At 46.7% G+C, this 23,686-nt stretch overlaps 3 protein-coding genes across 8 annotated transcripts in view; 2 read left to right on the top strand and 1 right to left on the bottom strand.

Annotated features, from left to right (window-relative positions):
- The first annotated feature begins 183 nt into the window (after positions 1-183).
- Positions 184-14,255, top strand: fan1 (FANCD2 and FANCI associated nuclease 1). 6 transcript variants are annotated; one of them, XM_048256754.1, is made up of 15 exons: positions 193-366; positions 745-2,291; positions 2,853-2,993; positions 3,141-3,351; positions 3,850-4,083; positions 4,341-4,472; positions 4,667-4,775; positions 6,918-7,037; positions 7,285-7,449; positions 8,064-8,226; positions 9,318-9,421; positions 9,965-10,159; positions 10,267-10,395; positions 11,729-11,884; positions 14,145-14,255. In XM_048256754.1, exons 2-14 carry the CDS (start codon positions 842-844, stop codon positions 11,864-11,866), a joined length of 3,291 nt encoding a protein of 1,096 aa, XP_048112711.1. In that variant the 5' UTR covers positions 193-366; positions 745-841; the 3' UTR covers positions 11,867-11,884; positions 14,145-14,255. The 6 variants fall into 6 exon arrangements, with proteins under 6 accessions (XP_048112713.1, XP_048112712.1, XP_048112711.1 ...); XM_048256752.1 differs by having other exon boundaries at positions 11,729-11,902; positions 14,145-14,247; XM_048256756.1 differs by lacking the exon at positions 14,145-14,255 and having other exon boundaries at positions 184-269; positions 11,729-12,677.
- On the bottom strand, positions 12,685-16,125 carry LOC125303184 (protein FAM81A-like). Its single transcript, XM_048256758.1, has 6 exons — positions 16,041-16,125; positions 15,426-15,555; positions 15,027-15,109; positions 14,782-14,884; positions 14,114-14,309; positions 12,685-13,759 (listed from the first exon to the last, which is right to left on the bottom strand). The coding sequence occupies exons 2-6, from the start codon at positions 15,489-15,491 to the stop codon at positions 13,644-13,646; spliced, it is 564 nt and encodes a 187-aa protein (XP_048112715.1). The 5' UTR covers positions 15,492-15,555; positions 16,041-16,125; the 3' UTR covers positions 12,685-13,643.
- Positions 16,126-19,168: 3,043 nt separating this feature from the next.
- LOC125303183 (disintegrin and metalloproteinase domain-containing protein 10-like) overlaps positions 19,169-23,686 on the top strand; it is a 22,561-nt gene continuing 18,043 nt past the window's right edge. The window contains exons 1-2 of the mRNA XM_048256757.1: positions 19,169-19,440; positions 22,673-22,823. Of these exons, the coding sequence (XP_048112714.1) occupies positions 19,374-19,440; positions 22,673-22,823 (218 nt within the window). The 5' untranslated portion in view covers positions 19,169-19,373. The remainder of the gene's footprint in view (positions 19,441-22,672; positions 22,824-23,686) is intronic.

The raw sequence follows: 23,686 nt of genomic DNA, 5'->3' as shown, positions 1-23,686 counted from the left end.
TTGGAATAACAGCAAAATCCTTTTTTTTGTGTAAAATTCCACATTTCTAGTATATGTTTTGTGTTATATTAACCATCAAAGGCATAAAGGCAATATAATAAAAACAAAACAAAACAATTGATTAGTTATGTCTAAATCTGACGAGAGTTGCTCGATTACTGCTGCCTTTTAGTCTATTCTGTAGCGGGACTTCGGCACTTCAGCAGGACCGACATGAAGAAAGCTATTAAGCTAACGCTAGGAACTCTTTCAAGCTTTCCAGATAGAATGTAACAAATTACCATACTAAAGACGGTGCAGTATCTTTCTGTTACACCCTAAAACTATTTAAACCATAAAGCCTAAGCCAGTCTTCTCGGCATGTGGGTAATGCGATTTGATAACCTGTTATCTTCAATCATTGCAATTGCTAACAATATTGTCGCTGCTTCATTTCTTATCGGGCTGTGTTCGTCCGTACCCTAGTTAATTTGCTAACGTAATTAACTAAAAAAAGACTGCGTTAATGTCAGGTGTTCAGGCCGTCGAGGGTTTACGTTACTATCTTAAACTTTACCAGAATGTTTACGCGTTGCCCTCTCTGCCGCTGCCTTCAGCCTTCAACAACATCAATGCAGCATCTTAAGTTACTTGCTAACACTGTTTTATTTGAAGGTTGCCATAAAAGTTCCGAAGCTGTTGAGACCATTTCTATATTTTTCCTGAGGAAGTCTAATCGTGTGTATCTTCGTGTGCATTTGACAGGTAGAGGAGGGATTGTCATAGAGCGGTGTGATACAGTCCACGTCTGCAACACGGGCTTCTTGTCTCCTTCCAAGTAAACATAAAACCCTGTAAGCTTATGGCAGAGAAACGCCGGTCGCTGCGTGGAAGAGGATCTCAGTCGTACCGCAGTCTGTCTCTGACGAAGAGGAAGACGGGTAGCGGCAGCGCCAGAGGGGCAGGGGACGGCGGTGCGAGGGCGGGCACCATTGCCACCTTTTTTAGTAATGCGCCACCCAGTAAGCTGGCATGCCCCCTGTGTGGCGAGCTGGTCCCTCGCTTCAAGATCAACGAGCACATCGACACCCAGTGTAAGAAGTTCTGTCAGGGGAATGAGGATGAGCGCACGCTGCCGTCCAGTAGGGAACCAAAGCACCCTGTGATGATCCTGTCACCTCAGCGCACCTGTAGGAGTACACCTGACAAGCAACCCGGGACGAGGTCACCTCAGCGCACCTGCAGAAGTACTCCTGACAAGGAGCCCGGGACAAGGTCACCTCAGCGCACCTGGAGTACACCTGACAAGCAGCCCGGGGCGAAGTCACCTGAGCAGAGCGGTGAGCTGAAGACCAGTCCTTACTTCAAAAAGCAGCAATCACAGCAGCAACAGGAGGTGGAGTTGGGGAAAGTCCCTGACCAGCCGAAAGTGGTGCAGAACGTCAGCCTTGGGAGCCTGTCCTCCAGACTGTCCAGAAAGGCCCTGACGTTCTCAGAAGAACCGACCACCAAGCAGACCAGCCGTGCTGGAGGGACAGACAGAGATGATGGTGAACTGAACAGCTCTCAAAAAGAAAACCAATCAGAGATGACCAGAGAACCACAAGGCCTATTAGTAAAGACCTCCAAATGGTTCTCCTCTCAGAAACAAGCTGTCTGTGAACACCCCCCTCTGGTAGAGAAGGAGGAGTGTGATCCCAAAATTGTAAAATCACGTTTACCGCGCACTACTCCTGATGGATGTAGCAATAAGTCCTTCTCGTTGAAGAGGGGATTGATGGAGGCACCAGGAGATAGCAGGTCCGACACACACACGCTGAAGTCCAGACTCCGCAAGAGAGTCAGACAGGAGAGAGACACAAATAACACCCAGACGGACACCCGCCCTGTTCCCAGCGCTCAGCAAACAGGACCCAGCAAGCACATTGCACAAGCAGAGACGCCCTCAGCCGGAGAGAGACGTGAGCAGCAGTCCAGTACTGGACCGGGTCTTCATTACGAGCAGTCTAGTACTGGACCGGGTCTTCATAACGAGCAGTCCAGGACTGTGAGGAGAGCAGAGCTTGGTCTTAATCAGGAGCAGAGCTATGAGTCAACAAGGAAGAGAGAATGTGGAACATCACAATCGGAGCATCTGGAGTCCAGTGTTGACGCCACACACATGAGAGTGGGAGCATCAGGGTCTTTCCGGAAGCCGTATTACCTGCGGAACTTCCTGTCTGTGCTGGAGGTGGTGATGGAGCACGAGGACGACCGGCGGCTCTTCAACCAGGAGGACCTAGCCGCCGTCCACACCTTCCAGCAGCTCTCAGGTAACACCTGCCTACACGTGTACACCTCTCAGGTACGCATACATCTCTCTGTGGAGGGTATGGTGGACACGAGAACCGTAGGGCCTAGGAGGACCACATTGTTTTGAACGTTAGACTCAAGGGGCCATCTCAACCCATCCCATAACCACTCATTTGCAGTATAGCGCCACATAGTTAAAAATGAAAAAGCAAAATGAGGCTCTGTAATCGCAGGTATCTTTGGCTGACATGTTCAGAGCTGCAACATTTTACAACAACATTTTACCTGTAGGATCACTATGACACCCTCTGAATGCATGCTGAGTTTCGTGTAATTCTGTTCATGGGGGGCCATACGATCAATTAATTTATATGTACATTTAGTGACCGTACACAAACACACACACAGGCCTGCACACGCGCACACACACACAGGCATGCACACACACACAAGCACGCACACACTTTTTAAATCGGTTCATAGTACATTTAGTACAATGAAGGGGTTGCGTTCGTGTGCTTTGATAAGCAGTGTGTTTGTGTGCTTTGATAAGCAGTGTGTGTGCTGGTGTGTGTCACCAGGGCCAGGTCAGATGCTGTATGTGCGTCTGTTCCAAAGGAAGCTAAAGTGGCTGCAGGTGGAGAAGCTGGACTACACGGAGATCAGCGCCGACCTGCGGCCCGTGGTGGACGAGCTGGTGCAGGCACGCTTCCTGCAGGATGGTGAGTAGCACCACTTGGAGTGTGTGTGTGTGTGTGTTTGTCCCAGTTTGAAGATCAACTGTGTGTGTGTGTGTGTGTGTTTGTCTCAGTTTGGAGAACAGTCAGTTGTAAGAATAGCCGTGTGTGTATGTGTATGTGTGTGTCCAGAGCATGAGCTGCAGGAACTGGCGGAAGTGCTGGAGGTGCTGCCAGCCCCAGAGCTGAGGAGTCTGGCCAAGACCCTGCACCTGACCGGGGGAAACAGCGCCACCCAGAGGCCCCAGCTAGTGGAGGGGCTGCTGAAGCTGGCTAAGCAACGCGCCCTCTTCCCCTCTGCCCCGGGGCAAATCAGCAGCACGGGGGCAGTTATTCTCAAGAAGTGAGAAGCACCACATCTCCTAATCTTTCAGGATTCAGACGCGAAGGTGTATCATTCAGAGATAGACAGGGTGTTGCAGTGGTGTGAGGGGACTCACTACCCAAAACAGAATTCTCTATTTGGAGACAATAAAGACAATGGGGCAATGCCAGGGTCAAGCACTTAGCACAGGGTTAGCTTTGATTTAAAATGAGTAATCACTGAAGCTTACACTATGGGTACGTGTGGAAGTTCCGTGCCCCACCAAATCTTCTCTAAACTACGAATGATTGAAATGGATTAATTGGAATAATAATCTCTCCCTTCCTCTCTCTCCCTCCCTTTCTCTCTCCTTCTCTCTCCTTTCTTCTCTCCCTCCCTTCCCCTCTCCCTCCCTCCTTTTCTTCCTTCCACTCTCTCCCTCCCTCTCTTTCACTCCCCCTCTTTCTCTCCCCCTCTCCCCCTTTTTCTCTTCCTCCCTTCCTCCCTCTCTTCCTCCCCCTCTTTCTCCCGGTCCAGGGCGAGACAGTTGGCGGGCCGGTGTGTGCGTCTGTGTGTGTGTCCGCGGGCCGTCTTCTCCCGGCTGCTGCTGCTCTTCTCTCTGACGGACTCGCTGGACGATGAGACGGCAGCAGCGGGTGGGCAGGGCCAGCTCTACACCATCCTGCTGGTCAACTCCGGACAGCTGGCCTTCCCCGAGTACAGCATCCAGCGGCAGGCCAGGGTGTTCCGCCACAGGGACGACCTCATCAGGTCAGACAGCATGTGTGTGTGTGTGTGTGTGTGTGTGTGTGTGTGTTGGGGCGTCAATGGTTGTGTGTGTGTGTGTGTGTGTGTGTGTGTGTTTTGGGTTTGGCCGTTAATGGTTTAGTTGTGTGTATGTGTGGTGGGAGTTAGTAATGTGTGTGTGTGGTGGGTGTTGTTAATGTTGTAATGTGTGTGTTTGTGTTGGGGTATTAGTGTACTAGTGTAAATGGTTATGACTGGCCCTCTCTCTGCGCCCCTCTCAGGTATGAGGTAGCCATTCGTTGCCTGCAGGAGGTGACTGTCGCCATGCAGTCAGGCAGCTGGGAGGACGCCCTGGGGCTTTACACGGCTGCCAAGGCAACGTGGCAGGAGCTACAGCAGAGTGGGGACCTCCAGTAAGAACATGGCAGCCAGTCTCTCTGTCTGGCCCTTGCTTCTGTTCTCATGTTGATAGATTACCTCTGAAAAAGTTTTCTGTGTGTTCAGCTTGTGAAAATGTTTCCTTCCTCTACTGTGTGTGTGTGTGTCTGTGTGCGTGCACGCATGTGTCTATGTGCGTATGCGTGTGCTTGTGTGTGTGTGTTTGTAGACATGAGAAGGAGCTGCCGGTATTTCTGCGGTCTTTTACTGTAGGATGGACCTACACCCGCATCATGTCTCGTGGCATCGAGATCCTACAGAGATTACGGTGTTATGAGGTGGGTGTGTAGATATTACAGAGATTACGGTGTTATGAGGTGGGTGTGTAGACTTTACAGAGATTATGGTGTTAATTTGTTAGAGGATAGTAGCTTGCAAGTGATGTGATGTTAGGGGATGGCTTGCAGATGATGTGATGTGATGTTAAGGGATGGTGTGCAGATGATGTGAGGTGATGTGATGTTAAGGGATGGAGTGCAGGTGATGTGATGTTAAGGGATGGTGTGCAGGTGATGTGAGGTGATGTGATGTTAAGGGATGGTGTGCAGGTGATGTGATGTTAAGGGATGGTGTGCAGGTGATGTGAGGTGATGTGATGTTAAGGGATGGTGTGCAGGTGATGTGATAAGGGATGGTGTGCAGGTGATGTGAGGTGATGTTAAGGGATGGTGTGCAGATGATGTGATGTTAAGGGATGGTGTGCAGATGATGTGATAAGGGATGGTGTGCAGATGATGTGATGTTAAGGGATGGTGTGCAGGTGATGTGATAAGGGATGGAGTGCAGGTGATGTGTTAAGGGATGGTGTGCAGGTGAGGTGATGTGATGTTAAGGGATGGTGTGCAGATGATGTGATGTGATGTTAAGGGATGGTGTGCAGATGATGTGATGTGATGTTAAGGGATGGTGTGCAGGTGATGTGTTAAGGGACGGTGTGCAGGTGATGTGATGTGATGTTAAGGGATGGTGTGCAGATGATGTGATGTGATGTTAAGGGATGGTGTGCAGATGATGTGATGTGATGTTAAGGGATGGTGTGCAGGTGTTGTGATGTTAAGGGATGGTGTGCAGGTGATGTGTTAAGGGATGGTGTGCAGATGATGTGATGTGATGTTAAGGGATGGTGTGCAGGTGATGTGATGTTAAAGGATAATTCCGGTGTGATTTTGACCTAAAGTGGCTTGAAACATGATACCAAGTGTGAACGTATGTCTCATCGCTCACCTCAGCTTGTCCCCTGCACTCAGAAATCTGGCGCTAGTTAGCCAATGCTACCAACAGGGTTTCGTTGTGGTGCCTCGGGCATCGGCCTAGCCATGCAAATAAATCACTGTTTTACACCATTTACGAGGCTCAAAGTAGCTCCATACTTCATTGGTAGACTTGGTAGATTGGTAGAGTGACAAAATTCAAGATGGCGTTGAACGGTAAAATTCCTTAAGGTACTGTCTGTACAAAATCGTCTTGTAAATAATCTACCAGTGCTTTTTCAAAGTTCTCCATGTCTCGTTTTAAATGTCAAGGCCCTCGGAAGTCTACCAATGAAGTATGGAGCTACTTTGAGCCTCGTAAATGGTGTAAAACAGTGATTTATTTTCATGGCTAGGCCGATGCCCGAGGCACCACAACGAAACCTTGTTGGTAGCGGCAACTAGCGGCAGATTTCTGAGTACAGGGGACAAGCCGAGGTGAGCTATGAGACATACGTTCACACTCGGTATCATGTTTCAACACACTTTAGGTCAATATCACACCGGAATTCTCCTTTAAGGGATGGTGTGCAGGTGATGTGATGTTAAGGTGATGTGATGTTAAGGGATGGACTGCAGGTGATGTGATGTTAAGGGATGGTGTGCAGGTGATGTGATGTTAAGGGATGGTGTGCAGGTGATGTGATGTTAAGGGATGGTGTGCATGTGATGTGATGTGATGTGATGTTAAGGGATGGAGTGCAGGTGATGTATAAGTATCTTTTGATCCCGTGAGTGAAATTTGGTCTCTGCATTTATCCCAATCCGTGAATTAGTGAAACACACTCAGCACACAGTGAACACACAGTGAGGTGAAGCACACTAATCCCGATGCAGTGAGCTGCCTGCAACAACAGCGGCTCTCGGGGAGCAGTGAGGGGTTAGGTGCCTTCCTCAAGGGCACTTCAGCCGTGCCTATTGGTCGAGGTTCAAACCGGCAACCCTCCGGTAACAAGTCCGAAGCGCTAACCAGTAGGCCACGGCTGCCTATGGTGTGATGTTAAGGGACGGTTTGCAGGTGATGTGATGTTAAGGGATGGTGTGCAGGTGATGTGATGTTAAGGGATGGTGTGCAGGTGTTGTGATGTTAAGGGACGGTGTGCAGGTGTTGTGATGTTAAGGGATGGTGTGCAGGTGATGTGATCTTGTGTTTATCTGTGCTGTGAGCAGGAGGCTGTGGCCGAGTTGAGGGCTGTACTGGCCCAATCAGTCTACTGTCCAGACAGCAGGGGGCGCTGGTGGGACCGCCTGGCCCTCAACTTACAGCAGCACCTTAAACTCCACGAGCAGGTACCCAATTAGCTAACACACACACACACACACACACTCATATACACACACACACTCATACACACACACACTCATACATACTGGATCACTCAGCAGAGATGCTTTATAAGTATATTTATAAGAAACATGTATATTTCTCCATGTGGGTGCATAGCACAGCTCATGATGTCAAGATCACCTACCTGATGTAGAAATATACACATTTCTTGATATATATGTCGTTCTGGTCTGGTTCTGGGTTCCACAGGCTATCGGTGCGATCCGGGACGGCCTCTCGGACCCACTGGTCCGGACTGGTCACCAGCTGGCGCTGCACCAGCGGGCCGCCCGCATGAAGGAGTCGCCGAGCCTCAAAAAGTTCCGCCTCCTCCTGCAGGACCTGCCCAGTGTCCACATCAGGGACGTCCCCCACGTGAGTCTGGGGACGGGGACAAGGGCGCCGAAGTAGTGATGGACCGGTGTGGGAGTAGTGATTGGAGTAGTGATGGACCGGTATGGGAGTAGTGATGTGATGGACCGGTATGGGAGTAGTGATGGACCAGTAGTGATATCAACAGTGATAATCATGATGTTTGAAATGAAAACGGTAATTATTATCGTCAACATTTTTATCGCGGTTTACCATTATACCGGTAATCGTTCCATCCCTACTGAGGAGCAGTGAAATGGCCATGTTTTGCTCTGTTGGCCTGTAGAATGGTGAATTTGGTACATGAGGAGCAGTAACATTGTTCCACAGGATTCGCAAGACGCTGCCTGTATCTGCGAACAGGTTTGATTAATCTGCCTTGTGAGCAATTTAATCAGCCGATGCCAATTATGACAAAACGGCATTAATCGGTTGTGTTGAGCAGCCGAGCGATTAACTTGACTGGAGAGAGACTGCTTTAAGCCCAAAACAGTTTAGGGGACTGTGGGGGGGTCAGCTGTAGGTTTGAGGGCAGATCTTGGAGCACCGTCCAAGGTGACGTGTTCCCGCACCAGGGGGTTATGGGTAAATCTGTGTTCCTGTGTGTGATTGGCCAGGTCACCATCCGAGGTCACATGTTCCCGCACCAGGGGGGTATGGGTAAATCTGTGTTCCTGCGGCCGGCCGACCAGGAAGAGGGAGAAGAGGGCGGGGCCACAGTCATGTGCTCTGTGGAGGACCTGGCGCTGGCTCACTACAGACAGCTGGGCTACGACCAGGGTGAGTTAGCACGGAGTGTGTGTGTGTGTGGGATATGGCCAGGGTGAGTTAGCACGGTGTGTGTGTGTGTGTGTGTGTGTGTGTGACGGCCAGGGTGAGTTAGCACAGAGAGTGTGTGTGTGTGTGTGGGATACGGCCAGGGTGAGTTAGAACAGAGAGTGTGTGAGGTGTAATATTAATGCGCTACAACCAGGGGTGAGTTAGCCACCGGAGTGTGTGTGTGATGTGGGATATGACCGAGCCAGTTATACAGATGTGTGTGTGTGTGTGTGGAGCTCACGACCAAGGTGGGATTAACTGAGTGTGTGTGTGTGTGTGTGTGTGGGGATCTGACCAGGGTGATTAACCTTGCAGGTGTGTGTGTGTGTGTGTGTGTGTGTGTGTGTGTGTGTGTGTGTGTGTGTGTGTGTTTGTGTGCTACAACCAGAGTGAGTTAGTATGGAGCTTGTGTGTATGTGGGTGGGCTACGACCAGGGTGAGTTAGCACAGAGAGTGTGTGTGTGTGTGTGTGTGTGCTACGACCATGGTGAGTGTTAGCATGGAGCGTGTGTGTGTGTGTGTGTGTGTGTGGGCTACGACCAAGGTGAGTTAGCATGGAGCGTGTGTGTGTGTGTGTGTGTGCTACGACCATGGTGAGTGTTAGCATGGAGCGTGTGTGTGTGTGTGTGTGGGCTACGACCAAGGTGAGTTAGCATGGAGCGTGTGTGTGTGTGTGTGTGTGTGTGTGTGTGTGTGTGCTACAACCAGAGTGAGTTAGTATGGAGCTTGTGTGTGTGTGGGTGGGCTACAACCAGGGTGAGTTACCATGGAACGTGTGTGTTTGTGTGTGTGTAATTAGTATGGAGTCTGTGTGTATGTGTGAGAGACAGATAAGTGCAGATCCCATGAGCTACGATCAGGTTGAGTTAGCATGTAGCCTGTGTGTGTGTAATTAGCATATAACCTGTGTGTGTGGGCTACGATCAGGGTGAGTTGGAATGGATCCTGTGTGTGTTTGTGTGTGTGAGAGAGAGATGGGATATTGTGTGTGTATGTAAGTGAGATCGTGATCACATGCGTGCGTGAGGTTGACCGTGTCCCTTGTCATGCAGGGCTGCATGGCGAAGGCTCTACCTTCTCCACCCTGTTTGGGCTTCTCATGTGGGACATCATCTTCATGGAGGGCGTGCCTGATGTCTTCAGATACCCCTATCAGGTAGGACACACCATCATACACCACCTAAAATCATACACCACCTAAAATCCCCCTGCACCGCAAGTTCAGGTCTATGGGCTGTGAGATAGTTGTGGGCTGTGGGGGGAGTTGAGTAGTGTTGGACGTTGAGTAGTGTTGGGATGTGGGGGTAGTTGAGTAGTGTTGGGTTGTGGGGGTAGTTGAGTAGTGTTGGGTTGTGGGGGTAGTTGAGTAGTGTTTGGATGTGGGGGTAGATGAGTAGTGTTGGGTTGTGGGGGTAGTTGAGTAGTGTTTGGATGTGGGGGTAGATGAGTAGTGTTGCGATGTGGGGGTAGTTGAGTAGTGTTGGGTTGTGGGGGTAGTTGAGTAGTGTTAGGTTGTGGGGGTAGTTGTGGGCTGTGGGGGTAGTTGAGTAGTGTTGGGTAGTGGGGGTAGTTGTGGGCTGTGGGGGTAGTTGAGTAGTGTTGCGATGTGGGGGTATATGTTGAGATGTGGGATTGTGGGTGAGGGCTGGGTGGTTGGTTTGCTCGCTGCTCTTTACCAGTCTGTTCTCGTCGTGGTCAGACGTGTCCACTTGACCTGCACACTGACTGTTTCTACGGTAACCGGCAAGAGGCCATTGAGGCGCGGGTGCAGCTGGTGCGGGAAGCAGCGGTGGAGACACTGCAGGAGCTTCTGGCAGACGTGTGGCAGAGCCAGCAAGGCCGAGTGTGTGCGCTCGTCAGCTGGGAACGTTTCTCCTCTCTGCAGCAGGCTCAGGTGTGTGTGTGAGTCTTTTGCTCTTCTCTCCATCCAGCATCTGGTGGACTCCTTCTCTCTCCACCCAGAGTCTGTATGTGTGTATGACTCCTTCTCTCTCCACCCAGAGTCTGGTGGGGTGTATGGGCGGTTCCTTCCTGGCAGAAGTGATCCTGCGGATGGCCAGAGACTACAGGCACTGTCGTGGAGGCCTGCCAGACCTGGTGGTGTGGAGCTCTGTGTCCGCTAGCTACAAGGTGAGAAGACTAGCACACCGGGCAAACACCTCTACTGTAGCCGAACTAGCTTATCTCATCTGTAGCTGAACTAGCACACTTCTCTTGTAGCAGGACTAGCACGTCTCTCCTGTAGCTGAACTAGCACACCTCTCCTGTAGCTGAACTAACACACGTCTCCTGTAGCTGAACTAACACACTTCTCCTGTAACTAGCACATGTCTCCTGTAGCTGAACTAGCACACCTCTCCTGTAGCTGAACTAGCACACCTCTCCTGTAGCTGAACTAGCACACCTCTCCTGTAGCTGAACTAGCTTATCTCACCTGTAGCAGGACTAGCACACCTCTCCTGTAGCTGAACTAGCTTATCTCACCTGTACCAGGACTACCACACCTCTCCTGTAGCTGAACTAGCACACCTCTCCTGTAGCTGAACTAACACACGTCTCCTGTAGCTGAACTAACACACTTCTCCTGTAACTAGCACATGTCTCCTGTAGCTGAACTAGCACATGTCTCCTGTAGCTGAACTAGCACACCTCTCCTGTAGCTGAACTAGCACACCTCTCCTGTAGCTGAACTAGCTTATCTCACCTGTAGCAGGACTAGCACACCTCTCCTGTAGCTGAACTAGCACACCTCCTGTAGCTGAACTAGCACACCTCTCCTGTAGCTGAATTAGCTTATCTCACCTGTAGCTGAACTAACACACTTCTCCTGTAACTAGCACATGTCTCCTGTAGCTGAACTAGCACACCTCTCCTGTAGCTGAACTAGCTTATCTCACCTGTAGCAGGACTAGCACACCTCTCCTGTAGCTGAACTAGCACACCTCTCCTGTAGCTGAACTAGCTTATCTCACCTGTAGCAGGACTAGCACACCTCTCCTGTAGCTGAACTAGCTTATCTCACTTGTAGCAGGACTAGCACACATTTCCTGTAGCTGAATTAGCACACCTTCTGTTGCTGAACTAGCTTATCTCACCTGTAGCAGGACTAGCACACCTCTCCTGTAGCTGAACAAACCACAGCAAACGCCCCAGCAGCAAAGCAAGGCTCTATAAAGAGTCCCAGCAGCAAAAGAGAGGACAGAAATGTTTTCTGTTTACAGTGTACTGTACTTTTTTAAAACATAAACTGAAGCAGTTTGTTGTACAAAAAACAACAATCACCCATTTTTATTTTTTAATAAATATATTGAGCCAGACTTCACATTTCCATGAACCAATGGGTGAGCCCTGCGTTGAAAAAGAAAACGCATAAACACAAAAGCATAAAGATAAATCACAAGTATCTCATTCTCAGCTAATACAGCTTCTCTGTGTGGGTTTGTTCTTCTCTGTGTTTGCCCAGCTGGTGGAGGTGAAGGGCCCGAACGACCGTCTGTCCCAGAAGCAGCAGATCTGGCTGGACGAGCTGCGCAAATGGGGTGCGGACGTAGAGGTGTGTCATGTGACCGCCATCGGGGCACGTGCCACCCGCCTCAACTGATGGGCATGCAGAAGACCGGTACCTAACACTGGGCAGGTGCAGTCCTCACCTACAATACACCTCCTGTATGGACTAATGTAGGATCCACACTCCTGTGTGGACTAATATAAGATCCATCCTCATGTGTAGACTAATCCAGGATCCATCCTCTTGTGAGGACTAGAGTAGGATGCATCCTCCAAAGACTGTCTAGTATGTGCAGGAGTGTATGAAATGTGCAAGAGTGTCAGTGGAAATGAGAGACTGTGGCCATGGTTACGATGGACTCCACAAGCATGCCTTTGTGTTCTGTGAACAGAAGTTAGGGGGGGCGGTCATTCAGTGCTGACCTCCTAGATCTTACAGTTGGTTAAGCTGCTGGTTTTTTCCAAGTGCTATGGAATGGAACTGTGAAATAAAAAGTAACACTAAGCGTTGAATACTCCTGTGTGGTCATTCTGAAATCTGACTGAGGGCCATCGGAAGATGGAGACGTTTGATGGAGAGTGGTTGCTATGAGGGTCTCCATCTTATCCACTGCTGGCCTGAATGAAAAGGCCATTCAGTTAAGAGTGTGAGAGTCGACCTTCAGACGACCTTCCAAGTCCCTGCCAGGCCATAAACTCATGAGAATGCACATGGGAAAATGCAGGGAAAGCCTTGTCTGGAGGCTGAGGCCTCAGGCGCTGATAAGGCATTCCATGGAGTTCTAGAATTCTCTCTGGTTTTGTGTCATCATTTCATCTCTATTCATGCCTTTGTGCAACTTTCTCTCCCTCTTTCTGTCTCTCTCTCCCTCTCTCTCTTCCACTCTCTCTGTCTCTCTCTCTGTTTCTTCCTCTCTCTCTCTTCCACTCCCTCTCTGTCTCAGTCTCTCTCTATTTCTCTCTCTCTCTCTCTCCCACTCTCTGTGAAAAATACTAAACTGCTCCACTGTTAGTATGTATGTTAGTATGGCCACAGCCCACACCACACCTCTATTCTTCAGTGCTGCGTGTGTGTGTATGTGTGTGTGTGTGTGTGTGTGTGAGTGTGTGAAAGAGAGAGAGAGAGTGTGTTTGTGTGTGGGTCCAGTAAGTGCTTCTCTGTGGATGTGTCCATACACAGGTGGTCCGTGCAGCCTGTCTTGTCTCCCCTGTTCCACCGCCACACTCTCCTCCCGCCTTCTTAGACGCCTTAGGGTCTTCTCTCCTCTCTCTCCTCCCTCTCCTCAGGGTGAGGAGCCGATCTCTTGTCCTTCACCCTAAGACGCCTCAGGAGCCGATCTCTCCTCTCTCTCCTCCTTCACCATAAGACAGCTCAGGAGCCGATCTCTCCTCTCTCTCCTCCTTCACCATAAGACAGCCTCAGGAGCCGATCTCTCCTCTCTCTCCTCCTTCACCATAAGACAGCCTCAGGAGCCGATCTCTCCTCTCTCTCCTCCTTCACCATAAGACTGCCTCAGGAGCCGATCTCTCCTCTCTCTCCTCCTTCACCATAAGACTGCCTCAGGAGCCGATCTCTCCTCTCTCTCCTCCTTCACCATAAGACTGCCTCAGGAGCCGATCTCTCCTCTCTCTCCTCCTTCGCCATAAGACAGCTCAGGAGCCGATCTCTCCTCTCTCTCCTCCTTCGCCATAAGACAGCTCAGGAGCCGATCTCTCCTCTCTCTCCTCCTTCGCCATAAGACAGCTCAGGAGCCGATCTCTCCTCTCTCTCCTCCTTCACCATAAGACAGCTCAGGAGCCGATCTCTCCTATCTCTCCTTCACCATAAGACAGCTCAGGAGCCGATCTCTCCTCCCTCACCCTAAGACACCTCAGGAGCCGATCTCCTTCACCCTAAGACGCCTCAGGAGCCGATCTCTCTCCATCTTCATCTTGGCCTCCAGGACCTTCCTCAGAGACCCCAGGCTGTCATGAACGATGGCAAATCCTAACACAAACACAAACAGTAATAATTCAGTTTGGTCCGTATGCTTATGACTCAAAGTGGTAGCAGATGGATTCCTGTAGCAAACGAATGGTGGACAGTGGTCAAAATGTACCACATATTGGATTAAGAATATAATCATGTGTGATCTGTGGGTCCGCTGGCATGCTGCATCCGTGTGTGTGGTACTGATAGCAGACTGGACCAGTGACTGGTGTGTGGTGGTATAGTATAGCTGGCATACCGTGGGCATTCCGGACCAGTGACGGGTGTGTAGTGGTGTGGTATAGTATAGCTGGCATACTGCACCTTTGTGTGTGCGTGGGTGTGTGTGTGCGTGTGTGGTGTGTTATGTACCATTGTTGGTCTCTGCTTTCATTTCCTGCAGCTCCTCCCAGAGTTGCTTCTGCAGTTTGCTGATGCGGCTGTCAATCAACTCCTCCAGGCTGCAGTCGGGGTGTGGCGGGGCCCGCCTCCTCTGGGAAATCTCCAGTCTGGTCAGCCTGTCCGACAGCTGGACACATCTCTCCACCATGGCCTTCTCATCGCTACTCTTCTCATAAGACAAGAGGGGCAGGCAGGAGACAGTGTCTCTGTTACTGAACTTACCACACACAAAACTGGAATAAGTAGCTTTCAAACTGGGGAGAGCCCTAACCTTGAAGCACCCTAACCTTGTAGCACCCTAACCTTGTAGCACCCTAACTATATGGTCCTAAGTTAGCTTAACCCCCCTGGTGGAGCGCAAACACCTCACAAACGGGACACGTGGTCAGACATTTTACTTGCAAAATAAAACATTTTCTAAGGGGTGCGTGACATCCCAGAAGTGAATTACCTACAGTTGCACCAACAATAACAGATATCACTGTCTTCAGCCTGGCCAATAAAAAAAACTAAAATGTATCTGCATGACTGTCAACAACTGTAACAGACGTCCACAGGTAGGTTCAATCAGGCATTTGATACACACACACTGCGATATATGCACACATTGTGATATATGCACACACTGCTATTCTTACAGTTTTGTTTTTGATGGACTGACACAGCTTGGCGATCTTCTCCACGGCGTCCCTGAGCACACACTCCTGCTCCCTCAGACCGCTCTGCCCTGCGGCTGTTAGTCTGGAGACACAGAGGGAAGGGCACAACCTCAGCGGCTGGCAGGACCCCACTAACGGCTATAGAGTCCATTAAGGAATATGTGTGTGTGTGTGTGTGTGTGTGTTTATGAGGGATGTGTGTATGTGGGCGGGAGATGGTTTACTTTGTGTCCAGTGTGTTGCTTGATGGTGTGCTGGTGTGCTCTAGGGCGCGTCCTCGCACTGCTTTGCTGCATTGCAAACGGACCTACACACACACACACACACACACACACACAGGACAGATATACATGGACATTCACACAAGCATATCATATAGCAGCAGTTTAAAATCAACTTGGTACCATCCTGTAGTAACATGTTGGCTATATTGAGATTTGTGCTGTGTTGATGGCTGTGGGCCTGTTTTAAAGTTTAAAGATAGCGTGTGTGTGTGTGTTTGTGTATGACCACGTGGCAGCGATATCAAAGAGTGTTGCAACTCTCTTTCTCTCTATGGCTCTGGTGTGTGTGTGTGTGTGACTGTGTGTGTGTTTACATGTGTGTGTGCAAGTTTGAGCAACCTGTGCTTCCAAATCTCTGAGCTTGGACTCCATGAGTGTTTGGGAGCCGTGATGCTGTCGTATCATCTTGTAAATTCTCTCGTTGGTGCTGCGGAAATCAGCAGCCAGCCTGGTAATGCTGTCGTCACACCTGTTAACATCCACAATAGACACACACATTACACACACACACATACCTTATGCCTGTTACACGTGTGTGTGTGTGTGTCTGTGTGTTTGCTGTAAGTCTGAGAGGAGAGTGTGAAGTGTCCTGATGAGTATTAAAGATCAGACAGAGCAGTAAGTGCAACTGCGTGTGTGTGTGTGTGTGCCATATTTGAAGTTATTTGGAAATAATGTAAAACGTGTGCATGCATACATATGTGTGCGTGTGTGTGTGTATGAGTGTAAGTGTGTGTCACTGAAGCAGAGCAGTGTCCAGCTCTGGTCTTCTGGAGTATGAAATAGGAGCCAGCAGCCCAGTCTGTTAGCTGTGTGTAATACTAGAGGTGCAACATCATCATCACTAGAGCACACACACACACACACATTCACACCCTAAGGTGAATACACAGGAGAGAAGCTGAGTGGAGATTCCCACATCAGTACAGCTGAGCTCATCCTAGTACTGTTTACCTCGTTAGACCTGCAGTGAGATCAGCCGTTTTATCGCTGGGATGATCAGGACTCTAATGATGCGCTCAGGTTCTTCTTTGAGCATACGCATACACAGAGAATAGTGACTGGTTGCAGGGAAGTCCTCTCTTATTCCTACACTGCACTGCAAGCTGAACTGGACTGGATCTGATAGTTGTAGGCCTACATTTAAAATCTTGTTTTTAAAACAAAGGTTCTGCCACTCAAATTCCCCACTAACAGAGTGTGTCAGGCACCACAGATCGGCCTTCTGCTTGACTCCCTGTGTGAGAAGCCAAAGGAACAGATGGTGGGGAGAGCAGGAAGTGGAAGTATCAGAGAAGGAAGTCTCTGAAGATAATGTTGACCTCTGACCTCCCCACTCTGGCTCTGAGGTCACTCAGGACCACCAGCTGCTGCACCTCCATTTTACGGACGCTGGCTTGGGTCCTGTAGGTCACCTCATCCTGAGCCTGCATCTGCTGCTGGACACCCTGTACACACACATATCTTAATACAGTTTATACAAACACACCTCAATACAGTTTATACACCCACACACACAGGAAAACCTCTCTATAGCACAAACGGGTGTTCCCTGGATTCAATTACCATAGTAGCCTAAGCTACCTGAATATCCTTGTTGAGTCGGTGAATAAGCGCCGAAACTGCACGGATGTGTTCGTCAAGTAGGAGACGGATCTGGTCCTGACCTTCAGCCTTTCTGATAGCGCTGCCCTTGCACGGATTGGGGGCCATATCATCACCCTCGGGGAGCTCTGACTGTCTCTCACTTTGGCGAGTTCTCCTGTGAGGGATACCAGAGTGACCGAATAGTTCTGTATTAGAAGCCTAATGAATGAAAACGTGACCTTTTTAAGACTCCCACTTGTCATGTCTCGGTAGAGTAGGAAGGCGCGGTCGCAGCATCTTGGGTAGCTTGGGTGGCAGGTGAGCAACAGCGGCAGACAGCCCCGCACGCAAACAACGTCCCTTAGCTTTGTGGGGAAAAAATAATACAGCTTAACTTTTTAAAAGCATCAATGCAACAGTAGACTCAGCAAAACAAATACGTTCGTAAATTCTCCGAAGCAGAAATTCGATAATACCGCATAGCCTATACCTGGGGAAAACGTTTGCCGTCCGACCACTGCAAAAGGCATGGATTAACAGCGGTTTCCACCTATGCTCGACATCTGATATTCTGTCTTGAGGCTACTGGTATCCTCAATGGCAAAAGATGACGCTGTCACCTTAGTAACGAAATACACTGTAGGCTAGGCTATGCAAATGAACCCCCTTTCATTCAGTCCAGTCATTTTAGGAGAAAGGGTTGAACAAATTGCAACACAAGCAAACTTGATTACTTACATCAAGACAAACAAAAAATGTATTATACGTTTTTTGAAATTGTTTGTTAACATGGGCAAACAGGGCATAATGTAATTATGTATAGCTATAGTGACCCAAAACTAATTGCAACATTTGACAAACAAATTGTCCAAGGCATGGTGGAAGATAATACATGTCTTAACTGGTATTATATCTCATCTAGAGGGTATATGCTTATAGAAAATAATATAGTTTATGGTGTTTAATTTGTTTTCCCTGGACAGTATAGGCCAAAATGTATCCACTTTACACTAGATTCGCCTTTACAGAATAGAGGGCAATGTATTGTGCATGGCATAGAGGAAGATGGGAAATGTCTTAAATGGTGTTATATCTCCTCCGGAGGGTATATGCTTTCAGAAAATATATAGTTTAGGGTGTTGAATTTGTTTCCCTTAATAGTGCAGGCCAAAATGTATCAGCTGTTCACTTGATTCGCCTCCTACATAGAGGAGTATGTGTTATGCATGGTATGGAGGAAGATGGGACATAAGTTGATTGATGCTATATTTTATGTACAGTGCATATACTTTTAGAATATGTATAGTTTTGACTGTTCTATGACTTTGGTAAAACCATGACCCATGCATAGGCATGCATTGTTAATTATTAATCTTAAACTATATTTATTAGTATAGCATTTTTGCCAGATGTCACAACAATAGTCAGTTATCCCATCTGCACCCTTCTGTCGAATTAGGACATGATCATGTCCATCTTCAACTTTGCCTTCACAATTTTCCTGCATTCACTAACATAAACATACTGTGCTGTCCGATTATTGTTTTAGACAAAAATTGTGCAAAGTAAAGGGACATCATACAGGCCCCTCTGATTGGACAGACAGTATATCAGTCAACTGTTGCCATTAGTTTTGGGTCAGACCTTTGCCTGGACTATTAGCTCCGTTGTGGTTAAATTTACTATAGACCCTTTCAAAAATAAAAACAAAAACAATGCTTGAACGTTCTATTTGGGCCCCAATCTACTTCCTCTGCATTAAGATAACATATGGAATGTTAAAAAGGAAGTCCTGTGGGGCCAACTATGATGCTGAGAATGGAACTCTCTTGAAAGGGTCCATACGTAATTACATTATGCCCTGTTTGCCCATGTTAACAAACAATATCAAAAAACGTATAATACATCAAGACAAACAAAAAATGTAAGTAATCAACTCAGTAATTTTCATGGTGATATGTGAAGGTTATTTTTTTTTCCCTATTCACGTGAGAAAAATACTGTATAGGCGCATGAATAGGGTATATTTGGGTCTTTTTCTAAACTTTCCCCTATCAGGATTCTTCGGGGCTTTTTTCCCCTTACTCAGGACATATTGAGGATTCTAAATTAGTTAAGTTTGCTTGTGTTGCAATTTGTTCAACCTTGACCCCTATTTTGGCTTAAAATGACTGGACTGTGTCTGATCTTGCAGACTATACCTAATAAAATACTATTAAAACAATGAGATAAGTTCATAAAACATTTTTGGCCTGCATGTCTGACTAAGTTAATCAGGTGCTTCGTTTGAATAGGCATAGCATATCTTACAGCAGGCGTAGCCTAGGCGTAAAGATAACATTATGATTATGGTTCTCATAACATTCATAAACCGATTTGCTCTGTAGTCTAGTCTAGCCTATTAACAGTTTGTTCTATAGCCTAAGTTTTACAGCAAATGTCTAAAATTAATGGAAATGTGGTATCTGAAGTGCATTTTGCATAGGTTCCTGAAATATAAAAACAGTAATCTATTGGTTATAGCCATAATACTTACAGTTAATATCCTACTGGATAGTCTATTGAAGGAGAGACGTAATCCTGCGTCTAACGTCATGACGCTAGACCCGAGAAGGGGCCATGAAAGCAAACTGCTGTAAACACAGGGCGGCTGCGCCTTAAGAAGGACAATAAACTGGACGCGGTGTCAATGCCCTAACAATGGATGTAGCCGATATGGTTATAATCAAATTGATCTGTCTGCTGTGCTTCATTAAAACTAATCAAGGTGAGCGAAGTTCATTTATATTGCATTCCGTTGCATTAAACGTTTTTCGCGCTGTGAAAGAGTAGGGATGGAGAGAGACAGCTGACGAGAGCAACATAACGGAATCTGGCCTTCCCATTCTGTGGGATGCAAAATCAGCTTTAGCTGCTAGCTTGCTACCGGTTGTTTTGTAGGCTTTGAGATTTAATAATATATGCTTCTTAAAATGCAATTACAATTGTAAAATCCTTAGTGGATATATACAATGTATGCAGACCTGGCACCACCAAGCTTGCGAGCAGTGATGATGCAGGCTGGTTTTTATTGGACTTTCCTGTTAGCAATAAGATGGAGTGATGCTAACCTGCGACCCAAAGCATTTGGTTGAAATCACGGATTTATAAGGGCGAGAAAAAATTATGTTACAGTATTTTTCTACAACATGAGTATAAAACACCTAACGACACCACTTGTTAACGACGCAGTTGGTAACACGCACCAACTGAACCTTGGAAAAATGCAATTTTGTTTTGAAAATGGGTGGTTAAATCGATTGAATTAGCTAGCTGGCTGATGTCAACCAGATAAGCTAGCTTCTTAGCATGTAAGCTACATTTTCGACATTATCACCGAATGACAGTCCTGCGTTGGTCTTTGTTATGATTGCATTTCATGTAACGTCAACGTTAGGCTACGTGGTTTTAACTTCAAAGCCGTAAAATGTGCAATAATATCTGGACCGACTTGTTTTATTGCATTATATTGGATGCAGGTAGTTTGATGGAGACCCCAAACGGTTTGTTATTGTTGAAACAACACAAGCTAACTCGCTAACTTATGAGCATTTTTCTCCGGAATGATGTCTGAAATTTGATGTCGGTTCTCGCGATAAGGTAATGGTGTCAGCAAACTGCTGATTGTAAACTCACCTGACGCTTACAGTGTACACCACTGATACTTTGACTTTCACTTCCTTACTACTTCCAGTGTATCATTTACAAACGCATATGACCCTATGTAATACAAGGGCCTATGTTAGAACAACAGTAAAATGCATAGCGGTAGGCCTACCTAGTAAGATGTTTCATGTCAGTCATTAGGCCACTAAGGAAATAGTTATTTGGAGATGAGCCATTAATTAAAAGCTTGCCAATTTTCATCATAGAGGTTAGATTTTTTAAAAAACAGATTTTCCCAAAACCTTTATAGACTGTACACTATGTTTTCCTTCAAGTAGCCTACATGATGTAAACCAGGAGTTCTCAAACTTTTACAAAAACCTTTCTACAGTAGCATTACATCCCTGACCCACTTTGACACCATTCTCAGCTTGTTCAATAAATAGGCCTATGTAATAACTATAAATAGTACAAGGATACAAGGAAGTTTATTGTCACATGCATATAGTTACTGGAAGTAAGAAATGCAGTGAAATTATGTCTGGTGTCAGCCTATCACAGCCTTAGTAGTGATTATTATTGTTGTCACCTTTTCTACTTAATGAACAGGGTGTTTGTGCAAGTCTGGAAAAGTATGGAATTATGAAAAATGTTTACTATTTAGATGTATGGATGGAAATTTAGGGCGATGTCTAAAAAGTTCTAAGTTTTGCTCAAAGTAATGACTGACTATGTGCAAACAATTTCGAAGCTCAAAGGTAAAAATCTCAGCTCAGTGCTCTAACTGTAGAATTGTCAATTCCATTTTGGATAAACACATGCAGCTTCAGGTTGACCTCAGTCGGAGCACATTTGTGTTGTATTGTTTTGTGCGCCGTCAGTTTGGACAAGACTGCGTTGCACAAGAAGACTATGACACACGGAAAGGAAGGAGATGTTTTAACACAACACACATTTTTAAACTTGGGTTTGAGTGCATATGTTCATATACTTGCATGTGCTTCATGTATGTTAATTATTGTGCAGTTATCTTAAAGGCTACTCTGTATAGCGGAAAAAAATTGTTTATTTTACTGTTTTTGGAGAAAAAGGAGCGGCTCTGAAGGCTGTTGGACCCGGAAACAGATTTATTAGCCCATTATTGCATCATCACCAAATGTGCCAGTGGAACAATTTATGTATAGCCTATACACTTAATATGGACCCTATATTCTATATGCCATTGGAACTCCTTATAGCCAATAGCCTCTATGTCAGTGTTTCTCAAACTTTTTCAGACGAAGGACCACTTAACCAATAAAAAAGAAAAGCTCGACCACCTAAAAAAAAAAGATTAGACCTACTTCAACAGTATATTAGCCTACACAATAAGCCTACCTTGCTTATTGTCTTTGCACTTTGCTTATTGTGTCAGAGGATTCATATGATTTAAACTGGCATATCTTACATAGATAGTGTTCAGAACTGTTTGGATTTACATACAAGTTGGTTCAATATTGCAAACAACTTCTCTATATTATATTTGACCACGTCTGCTCGCGGACCACTTAGGATAGCTTGTAGACCCCCAGTGGTCCCCTGACCACACTTTGAGAAACACGCTCTATGTCATTGGAACACCTTATAGCCAATTGCCTATATGTCATTGGAACTCCTTATAGCCAATGGTCTAGCCTTTATGCCATTTAACCACTTTATATGTAGCCTATATGCCATTGGAACACCTTATAGCCTATATGCTGCTGGAACACTTTATATAGCCTGTAGCCTACCATTGGAACACTTTATGCACAGTCTATAGCCTATATGTCATTGGGACACCTTATAGCCAATAGCCTATATGTCATTGGGACTCCTTATAGTCAATGGTCTAGCCTTTATGCCATTTAAACACTTTATATGTAGCCTATATGCCATTTGAACACCTTATAGCCTATAGCCTATATACATATATACTATACATACTACATATATATATATATATATATATATATATATATATATATATATATATATATATATATATATATATATATATATATATATGTATGCTGCTGGAACACTTTATATATAGCCTGTAGCCTACCATTGGAACACTTCATGTGCAGTCTATAGCCTATGCCATTGGAACACTTCATGTGCAGCCTATAGCCTATATGCCATTGGAACACTTAATGTGCAGCCTATAGCATATGCTATTGGAACACTTCTTGTGCAGCCTATAGCCTATATGCCATTGGAACACTTCATGTGCAGCCTATAGCATATATGCCATTGGAACACTTCTTGTGCAGCCTATAGCCTATTTGTGGAACACTGTGTTCTTTACCTCCGTTTTCTTGTTTCTGGAACAGGTTACTACGGCAACCCACTGAACAAGTACATCCGACACTATGAGGGCCTGTCCTACGACACTGAGGAGGTCCACATGCAACACCAGCGGGCCAAGAGGGCTTTGGACCACGAGGACCGGGTTCTCCACCTCGACTTCCACGCACACGGAAGGTGTGGCCTGTTTGGTGCTCTTTAGATACCAGACTCCGCTAGAGACCTGCTAGAGAGTGCAGCCAGTATAAACGTTATTAGCTGTATTCAATAGTCCCTTTGGATAGCCATACTCCCCATCCAGTAGTGCTGATTCAGTACTTACTCCATGCATGTGATAATCCATAGCACTGGCTGTAGTGAGTTACTGATGGTTTACCTAGTGCTCATCTCATAATCTCAATGTGGCCCATAACACCTAGTGCTCATCTCATAGTCTCACAGTGGCCCATAGTACCTAGTGCTGATCTCATGGTCTCACAGTGAGTGTGTGCGTGTGCGTGTGTGTGTGTTCCAGAGCCCATAACTGAAAATATGAGCTACAAAAGCATTTTTTTCATGTTGGTGCGGTTTTCTGATAGTGGGGTGTGTGCTTTTCTGGGATGGAGTTCTAGTCTAAAGGCACCATTAACAGTTTTTTGACGTTTTCACCTTACGTTTCCAAAATCATTTTGATAACATGACAAACGGCACTTCTGCCATTGTCTGAGCGGCCCTCTGTAACACAGCAACTTTCTACTATGTAGGTGGATTGGTTTAGTGTCATATCATTATTTAGATCTTAGAGATCTGAAGGGTGGGTGTATTAGATGGGTGGGTATATTGAGTGAGTTCTTTGATATTATTAGAAGTATTGTTCTTTCGTCTTGGGAGAAATCGTCTATTCATGGGTGCCAAGTGTCTGCGTCGTCCCCTCTGTTGTCTAAGTAGCGCTCTGATGTTAGTCCACACCTCCATGGCGGCAATATCTTACAACACCATGACTCACTCATGCCATGGTTGGCCTATGTCACAGAGACACACACTATCTTCCAACACCATGA

The sequence above is a fragment of the Alosa alosa genome, chromosome 11, assembly GCF_017589495.1.
Source record: "Alosa alosa isolate M-15738 ecotype Scorff River chromosome 11, AALO_Geno_1.1, whole genome shotgun sequence".
Classification (NCBI taxonomy): Eukaryota; Metazoa; Chordata; class Actinopteri; order Clupeiformes; family Clupeidae; genus Alosa; species Alosa alosa.
Note: the sequence above shows the minus strand (reverse complement) of the source record. Positions and strands in the feature narration are given on the sequence as shown.